The sequence below is a fragment of the Paroedura picta genome, chromosome 1 (assembly GCF_049243985.1).
Source record: "Paroedura picta isolate Pp20150507F chromosome 1, Ppicta_v3.0, whole genome shotgun sequence".
Taxonomy (NCBI): Eukaryota; Metazoa; Chordata; class Lepidosauria; order Squamata; family Gekkonidae; genus Paroedura; species Paroedura picta.
The window spans coordinates 69,417,374-69,441,816 of NC_135369.1; the positions used below are offsets into that span (position 1 = coordinate 69,417,374).

General features: G+C 40.9%; 1 protein-coding gene and 1 long non-coding RNA gene across 6 annotated transcripts in view; one reads left to right on the top strand and one right to left on the bottom strand.

The window, feature by feature from the left end:
* The window catches only part of LOC143839645 (uncharacterized), a 42,891-nt gene extending 31,662 nt beyond the window's left edge, over positions 1 to 11,229 (bottom strand). The window contains exons 1-2 of the long non-coding RNA XR_013231809.1: positions 11,180 to 11,229; positions 9,765 to 9,831 (exon numbers count right to left, since the gene is read on the bottom strand). This is a non-coding gene — a long non-coding RNA (uncharacterized LOC143839645). The remainder of the gene's footprint in view (positions 1 to 9,764; positions 9,832 to 11,179) is intronic.
* KIF6 (kinesin family member 6) overlaps positions 1 to 24,443 on the top strand; it is a 214,631-nt gene that overhangs the window by 124,325 nt on the left and 65,863 nt on the right. For 4 of the 5 annotated variants that reach the window (XR_013231806.1, XM_077341951.1, XM_077341917.1 and 1 more), the window contains 2 exons: positions 1,536 to 1,647; positions 19,471 to 19,526. Coding sequence is in view for 4 of the 5 variants with exons in the window: in XM_077341951.1 (XP_077198066.1) it covers positions 1,536 to 1,647; positions 19,471 to 19,526 (168 nt within the window). In the remaining variant the exon portion in view is untranslated. The remainder of the gene's footprint in view (positions 1 to 1,535; positions 1,648 to 19,470; positions 19,527 to 24,443) is intronic. The other variant, XM_077341926.1, reaches the window with a different exon arrangement.

Genomic DNA, 24,443 nt, shown 5'->3' on the forward strand with positions numbered 1-24,443 from the left:
AAGGTGAATTGTGGTCTGGGTCCAGCTTATCTGAGGAACCAATCTAATTCCTTATGTCCCTTGTAGAGCCTAGCACTCTGCGAGTTCTAACAAGCTGGTGATCCGTGGCCCATGAGAAGTTCACCTGGTCTTGACCAGGGCCAGGACCTTTACAGCCCTGGACCCTACCCATGGATGAGCTCCCAGAAGAGTTAAGGGCACTGACAGAACTTACACAGTTCCACAGGGCCTGCAAGACAGAGCTCTTCCTCCAGACTGGGGCAAGGGAAGATCTTGGGCCCCTCTTCTAAGTAATAATTTCTGGCATCTACCCCAAGAAATATACCTACTGTGGGGTTTCTGTGGTGGATAAGAGAGGGGATTGGTTTTAACTTTTAGATTGCTGTGTTTGCTGTTAACCACTGCAAGGTGACTGGCCCAGGAGTAGTGATCTATAAATATATTATTTTAAAAAAGTAAAAATAAATTGAAAGGTCTGCCTTGCCCATTCATAGTGCCAGTCACTGGATTTTAAATTCTTCAGATCTGAATGAAATTAATAATGTCAAACTAGCTGCCTTTCAGCCCATAGATGTAAGTCACTTCTTGCTCACAGTATAACACAGGCTGGGGTGGGGGGAGCAATTCAAATTCAACATTAATTTGAAATTATTAACATTTAATCATTTAACCCTGATCGGGTTAGACCAAGCTAGCCCCGTCTTGTCAGTTCTTGGAAGTTAAGCAGGGTTGACCATGGTTAGTAATTGGATGGGAGACAACAAAGAAATACCAGGGTCACTATGCAGAGGCAGGCAATGGCAAACCACTTCTGAACACCTCTTGCCTTTGAAAACCTTTTGGTCATTATAAGAACTCTGATGGCAACCCCGCACAAAACAAAAACCCCTTTAGCCTGTTAAATGTTCTTAATAAATGTTTGTATGTGAACTGAAAATATTTAATATGTAATCACTGCAACCGAAGGTAACTGCCTATGTTTATTCATTTGATTAAAGTGTTGTGTGCAAAATCAAAAGATGGTAAATAAAAAGTAAGCAAGAGGGAAACTATGCACATTTTCTGCATGAAAATGCCAATGGTTTAGAAGATATTTGCAAATGCTTTGATTTTTAATGCTCTGGTTTTAATTAGGAAACATTCATAACTGTTCCAGACATATTCAACATGCAAAGAATTCAAACTAAAGTATGTTCAAATGACATGAGGTGAAATTTAATTTCCCATTTCAGCCCTGCCACTCTTTGTAAGCTTTTTATTTTTGACAGAATGTGGACTCTGGCTCACTTAGTATGAAAGTAGTCCCAATGTTTGTTCCAGAAACAACTGGTTCAGAAGGTTTCAAACATTGTACATATTGGGTTCAGTAGTGTTTGTAAATGGGCAGATTTTGGAGTTCCATAGAATTCTTCTTCCTAGTTGTCTCTGTTTGATATGTATATTTAAATTGTGCACTAAAAACCAATTAAACTGGTTTTTATGGACTTTACCTAGAAAGTAATGGAATAGATATTAACTCTAATTTATTCCCCAAGCAGGAGTAAGAGGAGAAATGTCACTTGAACGGCAAGAAGCTTTTGAAATTTTCAAGAGAGATCATGCTGATAGTATAACCATTGAAGACAATAAGCAGCTCCTTAAGCAAAGGTAAGATTTACCCTGAGTTGTTAGAGTTTAAAAACACACTCAGAGTAGAAGAACACAACTATCGCTGTGATGCTGACACCATCTGAGGTAAAATATTTGAATTTAAGCTGATTTCTGTGAAGTATTATACAAGGCTAGAAATGGATAAACCTGGGTGCAAATACCATTGCATCAGTGCAGCAACTCAGGATTGTGCAGCTGTCTTGTGCAAAGCCTTCTACAAAGATGTTATAGGGTGTAAAGGTAATGGAACAAAATCAGCAATCCTGTTTGACTCTGCAATAGGTTGGTGGAATGGCTACATGGAATTCTTATTAACTCCAAAAATAACAGGTGTTGATAATCCAAAGAACTGTCAAAGAGAACAAATGGGCACGTGTGTAATAGAAGAGATAGTGCTATACTATACTTCAACCATGCAGCATACGGATATTCTCAAGTACTGCTGGAGACTCTGCTGGCATCCATATATCCAAACAAAAGTGAGGGAGACAGAGAAGGTGATCAAAATATGAATCCATGCAGAAAATATCAGTCCAACACAGATCACTGTATGCCAACTATAAAAAAGCCAGTGTTGCATAATGGTTAGAGTGTCAGACTAGGATCTAGGAGCTGCTCCTGTGAATCTGTACTCTGCCATGGAAGTTTGGTGGATGACCTTGAGCTCTCTCTCAACCTAACCTAGATCTGCAGTGTCAGGTAGCCACTGGCTGGTGCCAGGATTTGCTTGAATAAAGTTCAAGAACCCCTCTGGAGACTTGTCCTGAAGTTGTCTTGCTCTTCCCCTCCACACTTCTGTTCTCATGCTTTTCTGTTCCCATGCTCCCTTTTGCATGCCCAGTTGTTATAGCTGCTCTCTTGCCATCTGGAAGTGTCAACTGTAAATTGCGCTAGCCTTTGATGATAAGAACTGTTCTATATAAAACTGAGTTGTGTACAGAAGGGTGGGAGGGATTTGCCTCTACAGTTGCTTTTGTCTTTGGCAACACAGAGGTTTTGTGATGCCGTTTGTACTCTTTTGAATAAACTGCTGAATAAAGTTTTTAGCCAGAACTCTGAGTTTGGCTCTTTTGGGAACATTTGCCAAGGAACATGACATACAGGAGAATGATTGTTAAGATAAAATGAAGGAAGGAAGAAGCATGTTGTTAGCCAGTTTGTGTCCTCATTGGATAGAGAAGCAAGATATAAGTATCTAATTATTTCTGTCTTTATATTAGATGTATTTTCTTTTTAAATTTCCCATTAATCTATATATTTCACAAATTAGTTGTCCCTTATGTATGTTCAAGGCCAAAACATTTTTGTTCTCTTCTCAAAGAACCTGTAGTTTCTTCCATTTTATCCTTTGTAAAATTCTGTTTAGTAGGAAATGTGGTGCCCTGTTCTGGATAGCTCAGGCTGGCCTGATCTCTTCAGGTTTCAGAAACTAAAGAGGGTTGCCCCTGGTCATTATGCCAGGGTCACTATGCAGAGGCAGGCAATAACAACAACATCTGAATGGTTCCTGCCTTGAAAACCTTATGGGGGTTACTATAAGTCAGTTGGTTCTCTAGTTGTTTGACAGCCTCTTACTTGCACCTTGCTAGCCTTTTATATGAGGAAAAATGAACAATGATCAGAAAAAAGAAAATGGAGTTGTTTACCTTAAACAATCACATACGCTGCTTATGTTTCTCACATCTATTTAGAAAACTAGTCCATTGTTTAAAAATAATTGTTCTTCAATATCAGACATTCCACATTGTCTGCAATTTGCTGCAATTCTGACTCTAAATATTTTAGTTTTTGTTTCATTGTTGGTTTTTAAAATTAAAAATCTTCATTTTCTATCTGTTATTGACTATTCATGAAGCGTGATGCCTGTCGATATATTGGTATCCTTTAGACTGGAAAACAGCAAAACAGGTCAATTTTATAACATAACAATAACTGCTTTAGGAAAGTCCTTCTTTGGTGCCACTCAACCAATTAAAAGTTCCCAGAGCAGAGCTATTGATTGCAAGCAACTAATGGTTGTGTTCTGTGGCTCGTGCTCTAAGATGATCCAAAAGTTAGGTGACTGGCAGGCAGTGGCAACTGTATGAGCCAGTTCAGTTACCGTCACCTGAAAGGGAGTGTCCCCCCATTCAAAGAAACTGAGATGGATCTGCACATTAACCAGATAGGCACAAGAATGGCTCGCCGTCTGTATATGCAGAAGACTTGCTGACTCCCTCAAGTACTAGTTGCCAACTCTAGCTTGGATATTTGGTTGTAGTGCCTGGGGAGGGATTTATAATATTTCCTAGACTGTATAGTGTACCACAGAGTCCACTTTCCAAAGCTGCTATTTTCTGCTAGGGAAGTAATTTCTGTAGTCTTGATACCTCTTCAAATATACCACTTTTCCAGTAGGTAAAAAAACAGTCTGGATCTGAATACCCCTTGTGTACCTACCTAGAAGAAGAGGTTATCATAAAGCCAAATGATCTCTGTTCTCAAAAATCACTGTCTGTGGTCCAAACAAAATGGAGCTGGCAGCTCCATTCAGGATGTCAGAGACAGCATATAGACCTCTCTTCACACCATGAATGCATAACTATTGCCTTCCCACCACTCCCAAAAATGCTGTCCCTTTTCACCCCTCATTTTCATTAAACAATCTTGGATGCTTTACTTGCTTTTGTGTGCTTGTATGAACCTCTTTAATTTTCTCTAACAAAGAACATTTCCAATTTACATCTGACTGGTTATTTAGAGTTTGTCTGTGAGAGTTGCCTCTTTTGCCTCTCCCTTCTGTTGCCCTGGCAGTCTGCAAAATGGAAAACAAAACAGAATAAAACAAAACAAAAAAAAATGAGTTTGGTGTATTAAAAACTTTGGGTATTCCAGACACAGAGCAGGAGACGACTGAAGATGGCGTCATAAAAAAGCTGTTCAGCTCTTAAGCCATGCCGAGGGTCAGGAGCTTCTGCACCTGGCTGACCTGAGCAGATACGCAAATCTGCTCACCGGTCGCCCCAGGAACCGGGAACAGCATCCTGAGGGTCCTACAGATCCGTGGGGAGATAGGAGGACCGAACTCCCCGGATTAATAGCGGCCTGTGCTCAAGGTCACGATGGCGTCTTTGTCGCAAACAACTTTACAAGCTTGAAACGACCAGCTGACCTTACATTCTTCCCAGACCATCATTTACCAGATCGACAGGAGAAGAAGCTGACAGAAGCTGGAATCTGCAACAGTAAGAATTGAAAGCTTTCTGGCTTTTCTCTCTCTTCTCCCACAAGCTCTTCCCTCCCCCCCCCCCCTCAACCAATTCACAAGCGAATTCCTTCTTTCACCGAGTGAGAGACTCCCAGCTAATTATACCCATTAACCAAACAAAGAGAGTGCTTTGAAGATTTATTGGTGAAAGTTCAGTGGGGGAATTTGACTTGATACGGAGATCGACAAACTGATAATTTGGGATCGCTCGTGCTCCCGCGAGACCTCACGAGACTTTCTGTTTATAGTTTGTGACTGCCTAGAACTATGGAAGAATTAACTAAGGCACAGCTTTTCCATTTGTTATGCAAAGGAAACTCAAAGATACTGAAAGCAGTCAATAAGCTGGAAAAGGAAATTCGTGGGACTAAGGGGGAGCTTTTGGATGGAGCCCATGGTCCGGAGAGACAAGCTGATGACGTAGCTCAGCTAACAATAAATCAAGTGAAACTTCAATGTCTGGAAGTTAATCAACTGGAGGGAGAGAGTGCCAGAGATGTAAAAACCCAAAGTACCTTTGAAGAACCTGGGAAAACAGATTCAAGGAAGGAAACTACCGAAAACCTGGAAGTCTATTCAGAGCAGGAAATGATTTGGATCAGCAAAATAAAAAGAGTCTATTCAAAAGCGACAGCAACTAGGAAGCTATCAGGAGATATTCCTGTGCGACCAGAGGAAGAGATCCAGATTGACAAAGGATTCAGAGCCTCCTCAAAGGCGACTACAAGCAAGAATCAAGTAAGAGATTTCTTTGGCCCTGACAGAAGGACAATCAGAAACACTCTACTATGGAAAAAAACACAATTTCATTTTCTGCGACCACCTGAAAGATGAGCTGAACAATGGAGTATTCTCCTGGCTTCCTCTGGGAAAAATAGCAGCAGTAACTTTTAGGACAGGTCCAATATATGAAGGGAACTGACTTTATATCATCTAAGACAATAATAGAATATATCCTTATAATAGATTATACCCTCCTATGTATCAACAACTACTTTGTTAAGAAAGATGGTAATAACTCCTAGATCAGGATTAAGATGCGATGGGAATTGAATATGTATGTCAATATGTATGCTAAAAGAGGATGACAAACCATATTTCATAGGCATTAACAAGACGGCAGTAGTAATTCTTGGGTCAGGGCCAATTTATGAAGGAGACTGACCTAATATCATTTAAGATAATAACAGAATGTATTCTTATAACAGATCATACTCTCATATGTATTAACAATCACTTGGCTAAGAAAAATGGTAAAAACTTCTAGATTAGGAATAATATGTGATGGGAACTAAATATCTATGTTAAAAGAGATGGCAAACCATATCAGCTGGTCGCTTTTTCTTCACAATTTCTCTGTAAATGCTTTATATAATAATAAACAATAAAATTATTTTAAAAAAAAACTTTGGGTATTCCAGAACAGTTACAGTATTGACAGGGATTTTCTAATATGTATCAGTATCCCACATATAACAGGAAAATACCAACAAAATATTTTGGAGAGTATATTTTTGGACCAGACATGTCTGAGTGCACATCCCTGCTATCAAGTATCTGTATGGAACCCTGAAGATTTCAGACTCCAGTTTTGAGAAGTGCTAGTCCAGGAGTAGTCAAACTGCGGCCCTCCAGATGTCCATGGACTACAATTCCCATGAGCCCCTGCCAGCATTCGCTCGTTTTGTTTTCATGTGCTAGTCTAACACATGAAAATGAAATGGAGACATTTTGAGAGCCTTTGGTAAAATAGAATACAATACTATGAAAGGGAGAGTTAATGTCAAACTTTCAGGAGAATGGTGAGTATTCAGGAAATTCCATCATAGTTCCAAACAAGGTTGCCTGGCCAAGGATTCATAATTTTCCATTTCTACATTTGGCATATAAATAAATGGCATATCCCCAGAGCTCAGTGAATACAAGGAGAAGCATGGGAATTCTTGAGAAAAACGGAGGTAGTTAGACAGATGTCTTGTATCTCCTTTCATAGCCTCTCACACTTTACACTCCTTTATTCTTCCTAAACTGTCTGCTTTTGATTTTTCTCTGTCCTAGCAATGCTTTCTTGTATTATGCTCTTTATTTTGATAATAACTGGCTTTCACCTCTATCAGAGACATTGTTCTCAGAATTGTCACATAACTGATTAGCAAGAGTTGTAGATGCTACACATCTCTAGAAATTAGTATTTTGTATCTTTTATATTGTGCTTTTAAACTATTTAGAAATAAATTATATTACATCTTTACTTATTATGGGTAAACAGAAAAGGAGACAGGGCCTGTCACTGCCTAACAATTAAAAAAACCTGGGGCAAAGTCTGTGTTTTTTTTCATCAACATGTGCAGATCCTAGAATGACAAACTAATCATAAAGATGACTTAATCATAATTTGGAATGGTTTTCCATTTGATGGAATTTCCCAAATAATTTCCCAAATATCCAAGTATTTGATGGAATTTCCCAAATATATCTAATTTAAGAATGGATGGAGGCCTTTTGTCATTCTTGTTGCTTATATTGGATTAAGGAGATGTACATAATAATGTTTTAAACTAGATTAAATAATTTTACATAGAAAGAATGTCAACTTGGATGGAACTCTCTCCCACCCCTTCTTAGCTCCTTTTGGGTTAGTTTCTGGTTTTAAATTATATGTTCTTATGACATTTTGTGCATTTATTGGGCAGAACAATAATGTATTATGATAGTTTATTGCCATATCTGTAGTCAAATGGTTTTGTTCTGTTGAGTTTTTCTGATGTGTTATTTGTTTATATGTCTGTAATAAAACTTTATATAAAAACAAACAAACAAAAAGAATGACAAACTAATACTTCTTTTGAACATTCACTTCTTTGATTTCTAGATTTCTAGATTCAAATGGGTAGCCATGTTGGTCTGGCTAGCACAATAGAATCAGAGTCCAGTAGCACCTTTAAGACCAACAAAGATTTATTCAGGGCATGAGCTTTCGACTGCAACCACTCTCCGTTTTTATTTCTGCATCAGTTGTCCAACATAGTGCCAGGTCCAAGCTCAAAGCTTTGTTACGTGACTAGACATGTCAGGAAGAAACTGCATATTTCCCCATTATGTCATTCTGGCATTTGTTATATGACTTCACTAGGTTTGCATCCTATAAATTCCTTATTTCATTATCTAAGCAGTAAATATAACTTGCTCTGATCACCAGTGTTCTGCAGGGGTAGTTAACTTGTGGTCCTCCAGATGTTCATGGACTATAATTCCTATGAGCCCCTGCCAGCAAACACTGCCAGGGGCTCATGGGAATTGTAGTCCATTGACATCTGGAGGACCACAGGTTGACTACCCTTGTTCTAATGTATGCATTATAGACACAATATCAGTTTCCCATATTTCTAATACTGTTTGTTCGTTCATTCATTCATTCAATCAATTTTTAGACCGCCACTCTCAGCCACAGCCATCTCATGGCAGTTGTTTTAGAAATCTATACATTATTTTATTTTATTTTTTTCATTTTTATACCAACCTCCTAGCAAGCTGGCTCAGAGCAGGGACCTTCTGGTTATACAATAATGAAAACTGTTATATTCAAGTTTAAAATTTAAAATTAAATTAATAACCAGTAACGATAGTCTGTGTTGAATACCAGCATCAACAATCCTGGATTTTTTCCATTCTTCTGAAATCAGACTGAGGTCTGGGGCATCTTGCAATAGGGGGCCCAGAAAAGTTACTCATGTCCTTTTCCCCAACCAAAAGCCTGACAGAAGAGCTCCATCTTGCAGCCCCTGCATAATTGTGCCACTTCCAACAGGGCTCAGATATGTTCCAGGAGCTCATTTCACTGTTAGTGGCCATGACAGAAAAAGTCCTGGTCCTGGTTGAGGCCAGACATACCTTATTGGGGCTAGGGAACACCAATCTATTGGTTTTAGCAGATTGGAGCACTCTTCAGGGGGTAGAGATAGAAAGGCAGACTCTCAGGTATACAGGGCCTGGACCATGCATGGGCTTGTTAGTAAGCACCACTACCTTAAACTTGATCCAGAATTCAACTGGGAGCCAGTACAGCTGTCGGAGCACAGATCAAATGTGTTCTTTCCAGGGTGTTGCTGTGAGAATCCTGGCTGCTACATTCTGGATCAGTTGCAGTTTCTGGAGTAAGGTTAAGGGTAGGCCTGTGTAGAGTGAGTTACAGAAGTCCAGTCTAGAGGTGACCATCGCATGGATGACCGTGGCTAGTTGTTTATGGCCAAGTGGAGTGCTAGTAGCTTGACTTGCCAGAGGTGAAAAAATGCCAGCCATGCTACTCTTGAGACCTGTGCCTCCATAGATAAGGAGGCATCGAGAATCACACCCAGATTTCTGACTGAGGTTGCAACTGACATTTAAACCGCATCAAGATAGGGCAGGCATGCTTCCTCCCTTGCACCTTTCCTACTGAGCCACCCAGCCATCTCCATCATAGTTGAGTTGAGTTTCAGGTGACTCTGCTTGATGCACCCTCTCACTACTTCCAAATATCTGGCAAAGTTGTCTTGGGGTGTATCTGGGCAGCTGTCCATCAATAGATAAAGCTGGGTGCCATCTGCATATTGATGGCACCCAAGCCCAAACCCCTGGACCAGCTGGGCAAGAAGGCATATGAAGATCTTAAATAAGTTTGGGGAGAGAATTTCACCTTGTGGCACCCCACAGTAGAGGGGCTATCAGAATGATTGCATTTCCTCAACAGTTACCTGCTGTGAACCCGGAGAAAGGAGATCAGCTATTGAAGAGCTGTATTTCAGTGTCAGTGATGTGGAGAGCAAAAAACTCATGATCAAGTATGTGCGACACAGCCATGAGGTCTAGTAACATGAGCAGCACCAACCTCAATCCAGCTGTCTCTGGAGGTCATCCATCAGGTTGACTAGTTCTGTTTCCTCACCATGGCCAGGCTGGAATGAATCCAAGACTGAAGCTTCAGTTATAGAGATTATTGGTTACTAAATCAAATATGACACATATGCTTAGAATTATAGTTAATATGATTATAATTACAGTAATGATCATCATAATAAAAAAGATGAAAAAATATTTAAAAGGTTTTCCACAGCAGTCCAAAATAGCTCTTACAAGAGTTCACATTTTATTGCCTTCTTTTCCCTTCAGAGATTAACTAGCTCATGAGCCTATACTAGCCAAGCCTTTTAATGTTCATGGAATAATATTTCTAAAAATGAAGATTTTCATAAAAGTTAAAAAATTCCAGATTCTGCCAACACTTACAAAGGGGATTTCAAATGTTTTGGCAAATGCTACCATCTTTTTGTGATAGAAACAGCATCTTCCTTTACAAAGCATCTTCCTTTACAAAGAAAATTTCTTCTTCAAAGGCAGCTGTCATATTATTGATAGCTTTCTGCAGAGCAAACATCAAGGTGCTCACACTATTTCCTTCTTTTGTAGATTTTCATCTGTTTTGAAATAAAATTGCACAAGAACCAGCTTTATGTAGTGGTTAAGAGTGATGGCCTCATATCTGGAGAGATGGGTTTGATTCCCTATTCTTCCACATGTATCCAGCTGGTTGACCTTGGGCTAGTAACAGTCCTGTTAGAATTGTTCTCACAGAGCAGTTTTGTCAGATCTCCTGCCCCACCCACCTCACGGAATGTATGTTGTGAGAAGAGGAAGGGAAGGCCACTATAAGCCGCTTTAAGATTCGGGTGGTGAAATGCAGGGTATAAAAATCAACTCTTCTTCATAAATGTTCAATTTTTTGTTTAGTATTATATTTGTTTTACATGAGAAGTAAGAATTAGTGTCTCTCTTAAGTACAGAAGACTTTTCTTGAAAAAAAAACAGACCTCTTTTACTTAACCATTGTTTCTCTAATGTATTCCAATTTTCCCCTTATTCTTCTTCCTGTTTCTTCATGAGGTTTTATGGGATTTTATTGTGAGAACAGATGCTACCCACCAGAAGCCACTCTGTGGGAGTGGTGGGATACAAATTGATAGATAAATAGATAAAGCAATTTTTAAAAGAATATAGATGGGTACATGTGGGGATGCTCATGGTAGGTTCTCATGGGTGTTCGGAGACCAATATGCTTTAAAATAGTCTCAGTGTGTCCAGGTACCTCCATTCACATGCTAAACTCAACTGAACTTATATCAAAGACTTCGAAAATCAAAAATTCTTTAGTCATGCTTGAAGGAAGAGGAAGGAAGTGGGCATGTGAGCAGAATAAGAAGACAGTTCAAATGTCTGTTCATTATATTTTAATGCAACCAAACTCACCAGTATGGGTGTGGAAACCCCCTCTGGCCTGTTCAGATATCACTAAGCAGTAGTGGCCTTTTACTCCCTTTTGCCTCATCTCAGTTACCCATGGCTGATGTTTGTTGTTTAATAATAGTGCTATGGATTTGTGTAGCAACCAAGGATAATGTATCATACCTCTGATGAAATGGTTGTAGTCTCAGAAAGTGGTTGTAGATTCAGGAAAGTTATTTATACACGGTAAAACTGATACTAGGATGCAATAGTGCTCTTTATTGTTTTTGCATTAATAGACTGCTATGCCTCTGGAATCACAATTTGACTTTTTGGACAGCAGCTTCAAGACTTCAAATGGAATATTTTATTATTGATTATTTCCTTTTCATAACTTCTGCTGTATATTTGCTCTCTATTTGTGGTCCTTAGTAGTCTGGATTGTGTAAGTTAATTGTATGGGTGTTGAGTGGGTGAAATGTTACAGCAGTGGATTGGATGAGAGGTTTGTTTGATCTTTTCCACTGCTATGATTTTATAATTAAGGATACTGACAACTTGGAAGATAAGACGGTCATACTAAACTGGTTGGGAGTGGCTGGCAATGTAACCCTACCAGAAAGTAGCATAAGCCAATCTATAAAAAGTTCTCCAAAATTGCTGAATGTATGACAACATCTACCCATAAGAAGGGGGCAGGGAAACCATGAAAGACAACATGAGAGAAAAATCAGTGAATAACATTCATTGTAAATCAAGAGTTGAACATGGAATGAGAAATTTGCCAATCCTACATCATAATAATGCTGGCATATGCGGGGTTCACATTTTGGATAAAGTTAAATGTGTTGTATATATAATCCTTACTTAGCAATTTGAACAGTGGCTGGGTCACTGAGTTTCTGTACAAGTGGTGGTTCAACAGTAATGTTCCAAATTACAGAGTAGATTTGAGTTTGTTTTGAACAAGTGTAATGAATTTGGAGTTTCAAACTTCCTCTGCTAATGTGTTCTGCAAAGAGCAACTTGAGCCATTTTCAGTGTTTGTATCACAACATACATAGCAATTTCCATGAATATGGCAACATATTCTAATACAAAGTTGAAGATGATTTGATTCAAATGTCAGATGTGAATTATTGCACTTTGAACTTTGTTCCATTTTATGTGGCTTTGATTCATCTGAAATATATGGCTTGAAAACTGGAAAGAGTAACATTAACATCTTACAAAACTCAGAGAATTAAAAAAGAAGTTGTATTAACTCTGGAAAAAGTTAGTGATGGACACACTGCTACAGCTTGCCATGTTCTGAGTTTGGCTTTTTGAAGTTGTCTGTGAAAACTCTTGGAAACTCCCCTGGGGGGAATATTCCAAATAGTTCTCCAGGAAACACTGGAACTTTGATTCACCCGGAAAGTTCCCTGGAAACTCTCCCTCTTTCCCATGTAGATATACCTTGTGAATGGAGGGAATGCTGTTGCAAGGAGAGTTGTTTGGCAATGACAGAGGCTTTGTAGGCTTCATCCTTTAGTCTGGACAATCCTCAGGATTTTACATTGCTGTTAGGATAACCTCCCAACCAGGTTGATTGAACAGTGAGAGTACTGTCCTGGGTGGGCATGGACACAGCTATGCTTCCCAGCCATATTCTGCATGATCACATGACTTCTGGGGCTTGTCAAAGCCTGAAGAATGTTTCTGGGGTTTCTCAATGGTAAAAACGTTGAGAAAGGCTGTTCTACAGGCCCATTATTAGCCGTTTTGAGGCGGGAGGGGGGGGAGATCGACATGACCATATATGGTCAAATCACCCAATGAATGTTTAATACATTTTTTAAAATATATAAAAATTAATTAACTCCCACCCATTCAGGAAACCCTTCCAGGGCTGTCAAGAAACACCAGGGTTTCATGAAACGCTGGTTGAAAAAGCCTGATCTAGTCCAACATACTGTTCATGCAGTGATCAACTGGTTGCCCTGCATGGTCAAACAAATAGGACATAGATGTTGAATCCTTCCCTTGCAGCTGCCTCCTAGCACAATATTCAGGGGGTTGCTGTCTCTGTGTATAGAGGTTCCCTTAAGCAGAACAAGAGGCTAGAATTATGCCTGTTACAAACAGACCTCTTGTTTTGTGATGTCTTTAAAATCCTGAACACTAATATTCTTTCTCTTGAGAGAGGTAGATTTGCGCCATTTGTGCAGAGATCCTTTTTCCTTATTTCAATAAAACAAACAGCATTGGAGCAAAATGAAATTGACTTGCAGAAGGGCATTTTGGGCTCAAGGAAGACACACATACATTCAGGTTGGCTTAAACAAGGGCACAGCCTTATTAACGTACAAAGTGTGTTGGCCTGGCATAGGATAGGGAGCTTGCACATGTGATCAGCTGACCACATGGACCCAACCTCAGCAGCACCCTGGAAGACACTCCATTCTCCCCCTGGGAACTAAGTCACACCTGCTGCTGGGTCCCAACCCAAAGGGTATTGTCCCACCTGGGATGCCAAAGAGGGGTGCAGACCTCCTCTAGACCCACCCCAGGCCACTTGGCCCTCCAAGATCCCTTTGCCTTTCCAGCCAGGTTGGCCTCTGCTTGGAGGCTTGCTACCTCTTACATAGGCCCCTAAACTAGGGAGTCTGATACCTGACTGAACTTCCCCCCAAAACAGGCTCCTACCCATTGCAAAACTGCCACCCAGCTTTGATGAATTAGTAACAAAAGCCTGTAACCGCAGGCACAATGTAACATTATTCTTGAATCAAAAATAAACATAACAATACATAACAGGGTGAGTGGTTGGGGAGCTGCTCAACTCTGCGAGAGAAAGAGGCTGGGCCTAACACACATGGTGCCTTTACAGGGCATCACAGGCCCACTTCTCTTCCCTTCTCTTCCCTAATGGTGCATCACCATACACCAAGGCATGCCCTCTTTGCTGCCTGTGCCTCCACCACATCAGCTGGCCAGCCTCCGGTGAGTCTCAGCCACAATTATTCCTTGAGGCACAAAAACACTGTTCCCAGATGTCCTCAGATTTCTACAGCATACACAAGCTTTGTACTGGCTCACTATTATGCATTTGTATTTGTTTATATCCAGTTTTTCTCCCAGGGTTGGTCTCAAAGCAGCTTTTAGAACATTGTTCTAAATGTTTTTCTAAATATTGTGGAACATTTTTCCACAATAGCCCAATGCAGACCAGATTGAGAGTTTCTGACAGTCCCAAGGTTATCCAGTGAGCTGAGGTTTTGAACCTGGGTCAGGCAGGTCCTAATCCACACTTGCTCCACTATACCCCACTGACTCTGGGAAGGGTCTATATTTTCCTTTGGTAATCTTGTGTTTGGAATATTTCCCTTTTTAAAGCCATTTTTGAGTATGCCCTTTAATTGTATTAACTCAATTTCCGAAATAGCACATATTTTAAAAAGTGGCACAAAGTTTCCAAAAGTTCTACCCTGCTTGAATCAGAATTAGTGTGGAGAGGAGCTTCCCAAGATGTTCCAATTCTTCATGCTGGATTCAGCTCTTAAAACAAGTGAGTATGAGCAAGTAAGGGTGTGGAGACCTAAAATACTGGCTGCTGACAATCTGAAAGAAAAATTGAATAATTGAGAGGAGACAGTTACCCAAGTATGCCTCTCATGTGGAAAAGTGCTATTTCTTAGCTTTATTCCACTGCTTGTTTTGCTAGACAAAAATGGAACTTGTGGGTTTTGCCAATAGTTTCTGCTAGACCAAATCTTGCCCAGATCATCAGTTAAACCTAGGGCTCATTTAACAGTTAAGTGCTATAGTTATGTCTTCAGTCTTAACAATGATAATTATACACATCTGAGTCACCATTCAGAATTTCATGAGAAGGGTATTGTCTTGGCCACAAAAACCATAACAGAGTGCGTCACCCCACAGGTATCCTTGATTTATTGAGACTGCACTATCTTTAATACCTTGAATCTGAAGAATAGCACAGATCTTTCCTCCTGTTTTTACTCTCTGTGAAGTTAACTATAAATAGTGTTATAATAATAAAATTAAGTTTTTTATGGAGGTTATTTTAAGTACCTTTGCTCAAATAACTACAAATCTAAGAGTTAGAAATTGGGAGTGTAACTTAGCCAATTCCTAAGCAGCACAGAACTCTTGCTCTATGAAAAGGAAATTAAAGCTAGAAACAGGCAGGTGTGGTGACAGTGTTTTCCTTCTCCCCACCATTACTTTCATTGACAATCATACTTCGCTCTAAAATGAAAACTGATAGAAATATGAGTGTGTGGAGAGTAGGTAGGAGGGCTGCTTTATTTTCAGTCCCATTACATGTATTATCTGATTAAAAATTTATTTGGAAGGTTTTTTTTTTTAAAAAAAAAACGATATCACCTGAGGGTAATGTACACTGACAATAGAGAGCCAGCTTGGTTTAGTGGTTAAAAGTGGCATCTGGATGGAGTCACTGAAACAGTCGGTGCAAGCTTAAATGGACTCTGGGGAATGGTAGAGGACAGGAAGGCCTGGAGGATCATTGTCCATGGGGTCGCGATGGGTCGGACACGACTTCACAACTGACAACAACAACAAAGACCAACTCTTCTTCAATAGAGCCAGTCATAGAGCTTTGTACATATGTTACGGGGAGGGAAGAAGTTGTTTGAAAGTTGACGCGAGGGCTGGCTAGTCAGTTCTGCATAAATTCATCTTGGTCTTCCAACAGAAAAAAATATTTCCTGCATACCTACTATATGGATGTCACAAGTATAATTGGTGCTATGCCACAGCAAGATCACCATTGAATGTCTGTCTTTCTATTTCCATCATAAATCTACTAGTTTCTTCCAGCTGGGTGACCTTGGGCTCACCACGGCACTGGGTGTCTGTTATGGGGAGAGGAAAGGGAAGGCGACTGTAAACCACTTTGAGCCTCCTTCGGGTAGAGAAAAGCAGCATATAAGAACCAACTCTTCTTCTTTTAGAAAATTGATGGCAGGACCAAGAGGGGCATTCTATAAATGTAATTATAAATACATTTATTTATTTCGTGATTTATATAAATGCTAGTGGAAAAGCCCATTTTACTGGAAAATACAAAGTGTGCTAGGATCCCCCCCTGTCCTAGGCAGGCCACCCAAAACCTGGTGAGGCCACAGCGGGCTCTTTTTGGGTGGGGGGACCACTGGTGAGGACTCCCTTTCCACCCACCTCAAGAAGGCCCACCATGGCCCCTCCAAGCCTCAGCAGGTCAGGGGAATTGCTGGTGGGGAATTACTTCCATCTCCCTCCCCACTGCAGGTAGTCCTGCTGAGGTTTGGAGAGGCCTCTGCAGGCCTTTTAGGGGTGGGGGAGTGCTGGTGGGGACTCTATGCCTCCCCTCTCCCCAGGCAGGACCACTGAGGCCTGGAGTGGCCTCTGTGGGCCTTTTCGGATGGGAGAGTACTGGTGGAGACTCTGTGCCTCCCCCCAACCCGAGCAGGCACACTGAGGGGGGCTCCCTCCTTCCTCCCCACTGGGCCTGCAGTCCTAGACCCTCCTCCCTCCTTCCCAGGGCCTGCTGGTTTACCATGGGCTCACACTTCTTCGATATGGAAGTTGTAGAGGGATGCAGTCAGGTCTGGGATATCCTTTCTGATTGGCTGTTTGATGGATAGATGGCCAATCAAGGACGGGACAGCCTACCTAATTGGTGGTTAGGCAATGAATCCCAACTCCTCCCACCATCGCCTTACAATTTTGTATATGTTCAGATTTATTTATATTTACACATTATTTCTTTGAGTTACCTATAGGAAAGAAAACAAGGAGAACAATGCTGGCTTATTTACAGTTCTGAAAAAATAGTTTACAGAAAAAATATTTTGAAGTTATTTGCATTTCACCAAGCCAGAAAATCCAGATAAAATGAATGGATATTCAGTGCAAAACCTGTGCAGTGCCAGTTTCAGAATAATTTCGACTAATATTCCCACTAAAATCCAGAGTAGTTATTCAAAGTAGTAAAATAATGGCAGTATAAATACCATTACCTGTCCATTCTCCCCCCCACACACACACACACCCATACCCACACATACACATATTGGGGATACTAGTGTAGAAGAAATATCCAGATTTTAGGGTGGTGGGGGGATTCTGGTGAACAATAACCTAAAGTACCTATAACTATTTTCCAGACCTGTGCTTCACCACTCTCCAAAGTTCTGTTTATTTGTTTTTGCAGATATCTATATCTGGGTAATTCTTCTACACTAGTGTCCCCAAAATATTTAAAATGGGTGGCTTCTGGAATCCATATTCTCATTCTTTTAGTACTTTGAATAATTTCAATTTTTGTGAAAATGTAATAGGAATTGTTCACAGATTTAGGCAACTTTGGGGTAATTTGTATGGATTGTGAAGTGAGTAGATATGAAGGGTAAAATTATTTGAACGTATTTTAACCAGGTATCTGGAATAGGTGGCATATAAAGATAATGCATTAATAAATGTAATTGAATGTTAGCACAAAGTGGATATTCCATAAGTCTTTAAGTATTTTTGAAACTATTAACACTATTTGCCTGATGCCTGTTGAAAATGTGAAATGCTGTAATTGCCATTTTTACTTCCCCTCAGGTTTCCAGAAATAAAATCTCTTAAGTGGGATGAGAAAATATATTTTGTGTATGTACATTTTCTATCCAGATATGGTGGTAACAACAGAGATCTTGTGGACTTCATGCTTAATTCTAAGACATTCCTGAGCAACTGTTCTAACTGTTCAGTGTTTTTTTGTGAACTTTCTGTTACTTCCCCTGCTGTATAATGTTGGACTCAAACAGGAGGGAATCTGAGAATTGTGATACCACGACGGGGCCTTGCTGACTGCTGAATCTTGAAGCAGGTTAACCTGAAAAGATGAAACCCAGAGAAATAGCTCATAAATAGAGAAGTTGATGGACTAGTACGCATGCAAAATGTACTTTGGTCCTGGGCTGCTCAAATTTTGTTTGTTTGTTGTCTTTCAATTTATTTCCTGCCACTTCTGGTGAGCCAGCTCTCAGCAGGGTACACATTAAAAATCCCAATACAATAAAACCCCAAGCAAAGTTAAAATACCCCAAATTAACAACATCCAAGGATAGCAACAGAATCCCCAGAATCCCACCCTCCACAAATCCTTGTCAGCCAGCTCAAATCTGTGGGCATCTGTTGTTTTCTTAGTTGCTCTCCCCTAAGGAAAGGGGAGGGTGAGGGGGGGGGGGACTCAGATTTTCTAGTCCTATTATAAATTCAACTGTGTCCGGGAGCTAATGTCTAAGCCAGTGCTTCCAAGCACTGATGTAATATCCACTTTATTAGGCACTGTCTGCAACTTCCAAACAGTTTTCAAAGAGAACTCTACATAAATTTCAGTCCTAAATGGTGTGATTGGCTAGAAAGATCTGTGTTCTTCAGGAAGTAGCTAACATATTATCCTGACTAGTGAAAGCAATGATAATCTCGTTTTGTACTTCACATACGTGGATTACAGTTATATTCCAGTCATCTCCCAGTATGAAAGAATCAGAACTTAATAGACCATGGAAATACTACTCTGTTAGCCTAGCAAAGAAGGTTGTAAAGAATAGCAGTTCTGCAGTAGCATCATCATTACCAGTGAACCAATTTGACTATACCACTAAGGTTAACACCCACAATCTTGCAAGGCATGTCATGGGACGTTTTATTCATGCGGGCAGGAAATAGCTTGTTTTTCTTTTTTCTGCACTCCTGAGCATATGTGGGTTAATTAGGTGAGTGCAAGCATAGAGGAAAACCAACCACCTATCAAATCACTGATGCTGTTTCCTGAAGCATTTGTATATTTTTGTTGGTTCTCCATCCAAGAACTTTAAAAGGTCAAATTTTTTTTCAAACATTCTTACCAAACATGTAAAACCTCATTTTGTACAAGTCTAATACGATGAAGTATGCATTGTTTAATGCTGTTTTGAAATCTAGGAAAAGAACATTTGCAATAGATACAGGATGCAAAAACAAGGAAAAAGAGGTTAATTTATTCTCTGTTTGGTCATTGTTTAATGCAAACAAGAGGTAAAAGTTTTATACTCTCATTGTTATCTGAGAGCATTGTATGTTGCTTACTGAAAGTTTTTAAGGGATATTATTCAATTTAATTAAACAAAAAGTTTGGGCAAATTAAATCTCTCTCACAGTTCATTCTATTTCATTGAACCACAGATTTAATTCAGCTTAATAGATAAACCACAGTAATATATTTTTACTATATGCCATCCATTTTAGTTATCACTGCGCTCTTTTATCTATAGGTTTACAGAAGCAAAATCCCTGGGAGAAAAAGTAAATGAGATAAGAAACAGGATCAGTAAGTATATTAGTTATTTCTCATATTCTAATATATAATATCTAAATTCCTAGATTTTATGAGCTCAGCTATTATAAATGGTCTGAGGAAACTTGCTTGCACATGTTACAGATAACACCGAACAGAGATCCATAATATCACAAATGCCTGTCTTTTTTCAAGGGCTCTGATTATATAATACATGAGACGTGATTTAGGTTGGAGTAATAGCAGGGCACAGAGTTTCACTATTCTGGACAAGTACCTCCTCCAATCATTATTTTCTGCAATAGCACTTGGGTTGGAAGGGAGGGAAAGATGAGGCTGCACCCCACTCCAGAAAATAGTGTACAAGGTCACATGTGAAATGCACATTGGGTTGAGATTTTCCCCAAACCAACTCACATTTAATATCTGTCCCTCTTAATAAAACAGTAAGGGGTGTTGGGGTGGGCTGAGTCCGGGATCAAAACCCCTTGGAAGTGCCTTCCGATTGGGCCCTCACCAGGACCAGAGTTCCATCCAATCAGCCCAGCCAGGGACAATCTGGAGAAATGGCTGCCAGTCTGCTGCTGATCAATGCAGGGAGAGGAGGTCAGTAGGGCTGCCAAGGGGGATGATAAAGGAGGCTTGGACAGGCTGTGCCAGCCCTTTTTGCCCCAAGGCTGTCCTAAAGGGCTGGCACAGTAAATTGCCCCAGAACCCTGACAGAGGTGGCAGGAGGCTGGTGAGTGCGCTCCCTCCCCCTCCCTTCAGGCCTGCTGCGAAGGAGCCTAACAGCCCCTGACTGAGGGGAGGGAGGCATTTCCAAGAGCAACTCAGGGGAGCCTGAGGGTATGGGGGTGGGCATTACTTATGAGGGTGGGGAACTTTCCCCTTCTGCCAAACAGTTGGCTGACAGGGAGGCCACAGAAAAGCCTGATCTGGCCGGGGGTTAGACTCAGCCAAGCCATGTGTCTTTCTTCTCTGCAGATTTGAGGCCACTGCACAGCGTTATTCTGCAGACCAAATTGGTTCTTTGGTCTCCGGTTTCATCTGCACAACAACCCTGTGCAGTAGGCACAGTCCTTCAATTCAACAACAACCTGTGTGGGAGGCCTTAAATGTTTCTTCTCTACCACAACCCTGTCCAAAGTAGCCCTTTATGCCTTGGTAGCTGATCTTTATACTCTGCAGGTGAACTGTAGGAGCTCTCCAAGCCCCACCTGGAGGTTGGCTACCCCTGGGTTGGAAATATTCCTGGTGATTTGGTGGTGGGACTTCAAAATGGTACAATGCCTCAGAGTCCAGCCTTCAAAGAAGCTATTTTTGCCTGCAGTTGGGAGGGAGTGGTGCAGGAGTGTCCCTCCTGGGGTATGGGCTATGGCCAGCCCTTACCAGCGACTGTTTGTATTCTGTGGCGCAGACAGGCAGACCAGCATCAATCCTGTGAGTCTGGAAAGTGTAGGAAGATCTAAATAAATATTTTCAGACTGAAACTCTAAATAGTGAACAAGTAAATAGCTGGAGACACATGGGAAATGAAATGACTTTTTCTAACCTTGGCCTGGCAAATAAAAAAACAGTATAAAAAACCTTACTAAGGTCAAGACTGCTGTGCCCAGAGAGTCTTCCTCTTAGGGTTGCCAGCTTCCCTGTGAGGCTCTCTACCCCACTTCCCTCATGGGGAGTCTGCTATGGGGAGAGGAAGGGAAGACGATTGGAAAATGCTTTGAGATACCTGAGGCCTGCTGGGTCACTACAGCCCATTCCCAGTTCTCTCAGACCTCTCACAGCACCACATATCTCACAGACTGACTATTGTGGAGAGACGAATGGAAAAGATGTTTGTAAACCGCTTTGAGACATAAGAAGGGAAATGATGCAGAACTTGGAGGAATTGGTTGCCATGTAATCTTCCCCTAAGAAGAGTCTCCAGTCTGATTTTCCCTTCACATATCTGAAGACATGGTTCTGGAAAGCTCATCTGTAACCACTATGCCACAATTCCCAAAGGTCATTCCTCTCCCACACTCAACGGACATTCCACACCACAGGTTCTTGACACCCATCTCTCCACACCCATGCCCTCATTTGCTACCATACCACCAAAACCTCCCGCACAACACACACATTCAAACCCATGCCCTTACTCCTCCCCTTCCTCTTCCCACTGCCAAGCTCTAGCGCCCATTGTATTCTTGGATACAATGGGCTTTGCCCCTAGTATTGTATAATCAGATTGTAAGATAGAATTTTGTAGTTCAGAAGAATGCAAACTATATGTCCAAAGGCTTTCGATTATGTGGTTTGGTTGTATACAGCAAGTAAATAGTAGTGTTCAGACAGAGTGCTATGCATATACAGTACTTAAATAGGTGTACTCTGGGATCAGATCCCAGTAATTTATGAATTTACAGGTATTTTCTCAATATCACTTAATTATCTCGCAGTATTTGTGGAAAGTTAACTATTTCTTTTATGCTCCTGAGAGGGCAGGCAGGATACCAATATAATAACTATTAACAGTAAATAATTCCTAGCCCAAATATGTAGTGTAGTTAGTAAGACAGGCTTAAAGTTGGACAGCTGTTTATTTTAGATCTCACTTTTTACTACCTGAAGAAATCCCAAAGCAGCTTACAAACACCTTTCCCTTCCTCTCCTCACAACAGATACCCTGTGAGGTAGGTGGGGCTCAGAGAGCTCTAACCAAATTGCTGTGTGACCATTTATGCACTGGGAACTTCACTGTCCCAGCTCCTATGCAGGAGCACAAATCGGGGGCAGATGAGGTGCATGGGCCAAATGCTCCCCAATGTGGCTGCAGGAAGAGGTGGGGCAACCTGCCATGAATAAAACTCCAGCCTACAGCATGGCATGAAACCTCCAGTGCGTAAATGGTCTGTGAGAACAACTCTAAGAAAACTGTGAGTATCCCAAGGTTACCCAACTGGCTGCATGTGGAAGACTGGGGAATCAAATCTGGTTCTCCAGATTAGATTCCACTGCTCACTACACCATGCTGGCTCTCTGTAATATGTGGGATACATTGTCTTCCCCCCCCCCTCCCCTAAGGCCACAGGAATGATCATGGAAGTACCTTAGGCCCCAGATGCTAGTATTAGTGTTGGGGCTGCCCATTTCTTCATTTTTTTGGTGTCAAAGACTATGCTATTTACATAATGACCGTTCATTCAACTTGGGGTGAAGACAGGCAGACCTTCTAAGTGTGGTAGAAGTGGTTTAACACACATTCTCTGCCCTGAAAGCAAGCACTTTGGAATGCAGTGAATGGAATGTGTGTTCAAACCACTTCTACCACACTAGGAATGTTACATAGGTCGTCATCCAGATATTCTAATCACAAACTAACTCATTTTAGGGACAAGAATTCTGCTTGGTGAGCACTAAAAGCATTTCACTTTTTCCACCTTTCATCTATTTACTCGGTTCCAAATTATCCACATATGTAAGAAATGAAAAAGAGAGAGACTTCTCTCTGGATGTTTAGCTATCCAGTTAATCTTCCTGGTTTGAAGATTAATTGCCACCTAACACATACATTGGAACAACTGGCTCTAAATGCACTACCAGATTTTGTAATAGAATGTTTTAGTGCTGACTCCTAGGTCTTTCATCATTTGCACTTTTACAGCAAGTGAAATGCAGATTTCTTGCACATTCTGAGGTTTCCAGAATGCTTATATCATATATATTCACGTATGTATGCATGCATGTATGTATATCGCGGCTCTGGTTGGTTTACATAAAACATGGAGGTATACATTGAATCATGATATAATAATAGCAATAATCATAACAATGGTATGATAGCTACTCTTGAAATCTTGAAAAGCAGTTGGTGCTGAAAAAAATAAAATTAGTCTGGAAGTGACCTTTCATAGAATACTAAAACAATATCAAAACAGTGGCAGAGATAAGGAAATGTGCAACAACAACCAAAGCAAGACGAGGGAAATCCAAATTACTTTTTATTCTTTGCGGACTTCTAATCTGGCGAGTCGGGTTTGATTCCACACTCCCGCAAATGCAACCAGCTGGGTGACCTTGGGCTCGCCACAGCCCTGATAAAGCTCTTCTGAGCAAGCAGTAATATCAGGGCTCTCTCAGCCCCACCTACCTCACTGGGTGTCTGTTGTGGGGAGAGGAAAGGGAAGGGGAATATAAGCTGCTTTGAGCCTCCTTCGGGTAGACAAAAGCAGCATATAAGAACCAACTCTTCTTCTTCTTCTTCTTTTTCTTCTTCTTCTTCGAGTGACGGGACCAGTGCTTCCCCAGGAGCATGGTACAAAGAATGGACCACCTTACATGTGTCTTAAGCAGGCATGGCTGCAGGACCTCCAGTCATTCAGTGTGTCCCTTAAAAGAAACAGACCATGAAAAGAATGGCAAGTCCTTCCTCCCAGCTGTAAGATGGTCATGGCTGGGGTGCCAGTGCAAAACACAACTGCTGGTGCTGAGTCCAAGAGGGCTGCCTGTTGCATACCCAACGATAATGCAACCCCTGCCACGTGCCCCTGCATACCTGCAGTAGCTGGCACAGAAGGGCTGTCAAGCTGTAGGCCTCCTGCTTCTACCTCAGGCTGGAGCATATTCCTCACTGCCACAATCTGCAACCTTGGTAAGCAATGGTCGTGCTTATCATGGACAGGATCACATTACTAACATTTAGTTGCAGAACTGATAGAAATGGAGCCATTGTTGTCAGATTAAGTATTTAATATTTTCTATAATATTGATAAGATTTAACCAGCCCAGACAATTTTAGTTCATTTTTATTAATATTTCTGCAAGCATTATACAATTAATATATAATAGCTTTCTACTTTCCACACACAACCAAGGTCAAGTAGAAATTTCATCTAAACATCCGGAAGAAGTTCCTGACAGTTAAAGCGGTTTCTCAGTGGAACAGGCTTCTTCGGGAGGTGGTGG